At 42.2% G+C, this 6,000-nt stretch overlaps 1 protein-coding gene across 1 annotated transcript in view; it reads right to left on the reverse strand.

The window, feature by feature from the left end:
* Positions 1-2,034, reverse strand: part of LOC105516950 (cyclin-dependent kinase 17-like) — a 42,738-nt gene extending 40,704 nt beyond the window's left edge. The window contains 1 exon segment of the mRNA XM_011949297.1: positions 1,709-2,034. Within this exon segment, the coding sequence (XP_011804687.1) occupies positions 1,709-2,034 (326 nt within the window).
* Between the last annotated feature and the right edge of the window lie 3,966 nt (positions 2,035-6,000).

A 6,000-nucleotide genomic window follows, 5' to 3' on the forward strand; every position in this document is an offset into this window, starting at 1 on the left:
TAAGGTTCCTCCTATGCTTGAGCCAGATCCCTTCCGCATTGTCAGTCCCATTAAAAACTTCACGTAGCTCAACTGCAGTGATTTGAGGGAAATGGAGCAGGACTCAACTGCCCCCCCGACTCTCTGGAGCAAATAGCACCAGGAGCCTTGCTGCAAGTAGTCAAGGATGCAGTGTTGAGAGGCGATTGCTGCCTTTGAATCACCCCTTGCCACTTATTGGCCATGTGACTTGCCAGTTAATGGATGACTCATCTCGGTTTCCTCATCTGTAAAATGGGCCTTAACAACAGTACCTCTGTCATCAAGTTGTTGTGAGGATGAAGCTGTGTAAAATACTTGTAACAATGCTGCCTACTACATAGCTAACATCTGTGAGTGCTCAGTGTTGCTGAATGTCCTCTTTTAGACGTCTTTGTGATCTACTCGATTTTAGAGATTCATTCTTTTGAATCTTGGGAGCCAAATTTCTTGGGTTGTTCTTTTTTTTTCTTTTTTTTTTGAGATGGAGTCTTGCTCTATTGCCCGGGCTGAAGTGCAATGGCACGATCTCAGCTCACTGCAACCTCCGCCTTCTGGGTTCAAGCGATTCTCCCGCCTCAGCCTCCTGAGTAGCTGGGATTACAGGCAACTGCCATCATGCCTGGCTAATTTTTTTTTTTGTATTTTTGTAGAGGTGGGGTTTCATCATGTTGGCCAGCCTGGTCTTGAACTTCTGACCAGTGATCCACCCACCTTGGCCTCCCAAAGTGCTGGGATTATAGGCTTGAGCCACTGCGCCCGGCCTGGGTTGTTCTTAAGTGACTATTTGATTTTAGTGAATACCGTACCTGTCAATAATTGCCTTTGGTTCTAGCTGTTAATACAAAACAAGAAAAAGGATAGCTAATATTTGTTGAGCTCTTATTCTTCTGCTTTTCTAAAATATGGTTTAACAGGACAGTATGAGTTGAGTCCCCTAGAGTTGTGCAATATCGTGGCTCTTGCATAGTCAACCTGGGAGTGATGGGTTGGTAAATAGCAAAGATCACTTTGTTTTCATCACTGTTGAAGCTAAGCCTGCAGTTTTAAATATGCTGTTTTCTTTGGCACCAGTTTTACTTTGCTCCAGGCCCGTGAAAGCCACCTTTAACCTTCAACATGATGTTCTTCTGTCTTTCCTCAGCATGCAGCCCCTGCCCAGCAAAATACCGTCTGGGGACATGAGGCCAAAGCACCCATGTTCTGGTCCCACTTCTACCACTGTCTTTTGCCATGGCATGGGGCAAGTCACTCTCACATTTTGGGCTTCAGCTTCCCCTTCTAAGAGATGATTCCTAGGGCCTCTTCCAGCTCTACTATTTTCCAATACTCACTAAAAGATGCTCTATGACTTTGGGAGCACAGGGTGCTTGGGAGATATTGGTTTTGAAGTTTTCCTTCTGAGGATTGCTTTAATTTAACGGGCATCTTGTTGCTGAAAAATACAATCAAGAAAGAAAACACACAAATGCCTTTTCCTCTCCAAATGTGATGCTTAAATAAAATTCAGTTCCATGGAGCAAACACAGAGAAGTATAAATGGATAGAGTTTCTCTTGTTTTTGAGCAGTCCCAGAGGAGGCTGTAAACAGCAGGATATCCCTTCAACCAGATGGGCTGCCGAACTACGAGAGCCAAGCACTCACAGAGACGAGAGAAATGACTTGCGGAAATAAGGAAAGGCTGGTTACCGTGATGTCAGTTTATTCTCACAGCTGAATATAGTCAGTCTGGAAGCCAGAAAGAAGATGAAGATTAACCATGCTGAGAGGCTCTCAAACCTGAGCTGATGGGTGTGATGTTCCAAGCCACAGTTCAGAGTCTGATAGGAATACGGTCCATTGAGGTAACTTTGGATATGAGACATCCTTGAGAGCAGGACCAGGTTCAGGAAACATTGGGACAGGGTTAGATGGCACTCCACCCCCTTTGGTGGTTTTGCCCCATTTTTCTTGGTGCCATGAACAGCTTGGGATACATAGGGTTTCTTGCTGCCTACAGAGCCCTCTCCTATCATGTCTTACCTAGACCAGCCTTGTCTTATCCAGTGACACCTTGTTTTTAGATTTTTTTTTTCTTTCCCCTTTCTCTCATTTTCAATCGTATTAAAATTTCACTTCGGGGATAGTATGATGAGGGTAGAAAGAGTCATTGTCTTTGGACTCAGGCAGTCTTCAATGGAAATCTTGGCTCCTTTGCTCATGACAGTGAGAACTTAGGCCAGTTCTTTGGTTATCCTGTTTTCTTGCCTTTGAGATGGGTACAGTAAAATCTAACATACAGCACTATTGATAGAATTTGGTGAGACACAAAGCTTATCTAAACAAGCAGAAAACAAGACACACACACAAGAAATGCTATTTTTTCCTTTCTGTCCCATCTTATAGTCCTTGCACATTAGCATTTGGGGAATTTAAAAAGGTACTGATGCCTGGGATCTGCCTCATCACCTGCTGGGAAAAGGGTCCTCTTTAAGAGCTCCTCAGATGACCATGTGCAGCCTGGGCTAAGACACACTGCCCTTGGGAATTGCTGATTAAGGATTTGCTTCTCTACTCCCAACCCTGTTTCTATTCCCATCCCCTTGGATTTGATTCCCAAAGTCAATCTATCTTCTGTATTCCAATCTGACAAACAGTAGGTGATTAATCAAGGTTTGTACACCAGATCCCTTCCCTCTGCCTGGATATTTGTTTTCCTTGGCACCTTGACAAGAGTAGGGCCATCTTCTCTAAGAGGAGGGAAAGGACGAATAAAGATTTACTGATATGTTGTGGCAGAGATCTTTGGCGTAGAATGAGATGTTCTCTGGCACACTGGAGGAGAACCAGAGGGCCCAGGTAGGACCAGTGAGCCAGTTGGCCAGATTTCCTGTCTTCTTTCAGCAATGCTGAGGCAGGAAAACAGGCTGAAAAGCACTTGGTAGATTTAGAAATCAGGGAATTGGTGATTCCAAGGTGCAACGGACAGCTAGGGTATACCCGACCATGAGGTGTGGTCTGGAAAGGGGGACAGGTGTTTAGGGCTGAAATCAGTTCCTGAAATGGCTGACAACGAGCTACTCCTTCTGCCTCCTAGTTACATCTTGGAGGAGACCTTTGAACTATATCCTCTTAGCCCAGCCCAGAGGTCATCTGCAGACAATTTCCTTCCAGCCCAAAGCTTCTGGTGTCCCTCTGCCTGAGGGTGTTCTGTGGCCATGAGCATTTGGTCCTCACATGGGGCAGGCTGGAAGTATCAGGAAGTTAATGGGTTTGTTTCTACCTTCATCATGGAGGGATGACAGTGGGTGGATGTATTAGCCAGGGTTCTCTAGAGGGACAGAACTAATAGGATAGATGTATATATAAGGGGGAGTTTATTAAGGAGTATTAACTCACATGATCACAAGATTCCACAATAAGCCGTCTGCAAGCTGAGGAGCAAGGAAGCCAGTCTGAGTCCCAAAGCTGAAGAACGTGGAGTCCAATGTTTGAGGGCAGGAAGTATCCAACATGGGATAAAGATGTAGGCCAAAAGACTAAAACAGTCTACTCTGTCCATGGTCTTCTGACTGCTTTTATTCTGACTGCACTGGCAGCTGATTAGATTGTGCTCACCCAGATTGAGGGTGGGTCTGCCTTGGCAACACCCTCACAGACACACCCAGGAATCATACCTCGCATCTTTCAACCCAATCAAGTTGATGGTCAGTATTAACCATCACAGTGGATGAACACCCGACTTCCTTGTTCCTTGGAGGGACAGTCCTGAGGCATGTTCCACACAGTTTCTCAGAGGTCTCCTATGTAGCCAAGCCCTAGATACCCAGTGACAGCACATCCACGTGTCCTCTTGCTGAATTTCCTCTGTCCCCTGCCTCACTCCCTGCTTCCTGTGCGTCCTGGTATCACCTTGAAAATAAGCTACTTGGACTCAAATCTTTGTCTTAAGGTCTACTTCTATGGGAAAATACCCACCTTTCATCAGCCTTTACTTACTCAGGGGTTTTTGCATCTCTCTTCATACATTCGCCTTGTGAGATGGACCTGCCAGTGTTCTCTGAGGGGATACATTACAGAGTTCCCCACCTTATATGTGTCTTTATTGTTGAACACACATCTTTCACAGTTGAGGGCAATGCTTTCCAATCTGCAGGTTGTGACTCACTGTGGATTTAAAAATCCACTTACTAAAAATGGAAAGAAATGGATGTGTGTCAGATTGTATTACATATTACAAGGTGCATATTGTTATATAAAAATTTCATTTCAGTTTTGTGTGTAGATGCTCACATATTGGTGAAATATATTTCTTAACGTGCAACATGGTCAAAACATTTGGAAGCCACTGCTTTAGTCTCTCTGTTTTTCTAAATCCCAGGATTCATTCTTCCCTTTCCCTCTGGTAGTAGCACCTCAGTATTCCTTTCAACAAGGAAAGAAGCCTGTGTTCCTCATTCTGCAGTCTTGGTTGGACTGTCAATCATGGTGTTCTATTGTTCCTTGGTCAAAAGATGATCACATGACTCATGACAGGTCAGTCAGATGATTGCTCTAGGGCACCAGAAGGAGAAACACAAGGGATTAAAAGAGTTGAAGATGCTTCATTCAAAAGGGATGTCTGGAAGACAATATCCATTTTTTTCCCCTGCTCCCCGGATCTTTGAACTTCTTTGATTGTTTTTTTCCCTGTCAACATCTGGTGGTTCAGTTGTTGGGTTGCTTCCACAAAATACCTATGGACTACTGCTTAATTTCCCCATCCTTAGGAAGGTAGAGCTGTTTTCTGTCTCTAGAAATCAAAGAACCTTCCCATGGGTGAGGGCTTTGGAGTTAGTTGATCCTGACTCTACTACTTCCTGGCAGTGTTGATCCTGACTTTACTACTTCCTGGCTGTGTAAAATTACTTAACTTCTGCAAGCTTCAGGTTCCTCTCTTGTAAAATGGGGATAGAAATGCCAGGCTGAAGGTTACTGATGATGTTTATGTAGCCACTGGCCCTAGATGCTCAACTGATGGCAGCCACTATTCTGGGCCATATGTTATTCATCTTTGTTTTACTAGTGATTGCTTTTTACTTACTTTCCATATCTATGTGGAAAATTAATGAATCCTCATGACAATGTGGATTTTTACAACTAAAACCCACAGTTGAATTTCTTTAGATATTTACAACTCCTTGATTATTACACATGTGATTTATTGTTCAAAAACATAAGAAAATGTCCATGGTGTGAGGTTAGACAAAATAGTTCTTACACATAATAACAAAAGCACAATCCATAAAAGAAAAAGTCAATATACTGGACATAATAAAAATAAAAACTTATGCTCTGTGAGAGACAATGTTAAGAGAATAAAAGTCAACCTACAGACTAGGAGAAAATATTTGCACGTCATATAGCTAACAAAGGACTTCTATCTAGAATATCAAAACACTTTCAAAACTCAGAAAATATATAACCTAATTAAAAATAGGTGAAAGATTTAGAGATATAATCAAAGAGAACATGTGGGGGACAAAAAAGCATATTAAAGATGCTCAAAATCATTAGTCATTAAGGAAAAGTGATTTAAAGCCATAATGAAATATAACTACCTATCAGAATGGCTAAAATAAATAAAACTGATAATACCAAGTGCTAACAAGGATACAGAGCGGATGAAACTCTCACATGTTACTGGTGGGAATAAAAAATAGGTCAATTGCTCTGGAAGACAATTTGATAATTTCTTATAAAGTAAAACATACATTTGCCATATGACCCAGCAATCCTACTCCTGAGTATTTACCCTAAAGAAATGAATACTTATGCAAATACTGAGTATTTACCCTAAAGAAATGAATACTTATGTTCACAGAAAAACCTGTACACATATTCATAGCAACTCTACTTATAATCATCCCAAACAATTTAAATGTCCTCCAGCAGGTGAATGGATAAACTGTGGTCTGTGTACACCATGTAATGCTACTCAGTAATAAAAAGGAATGGACTAT

This window comes from Colobus angolensis, unplaced genomic scaffold (assembly GCF_000951035.1).
Source record: "Colobus angolensis palliatus isolate OR3802 unplaced genomic scaffold, Cang.pa_1.0 Scaffold295, whole genome shotgun sequence".
Lineage (NCBI taxonomy): Eukaryota > Metazoa > Chordata > Mammalia > Primates > Cercopithecidae > Colobus > Colobus angolensis.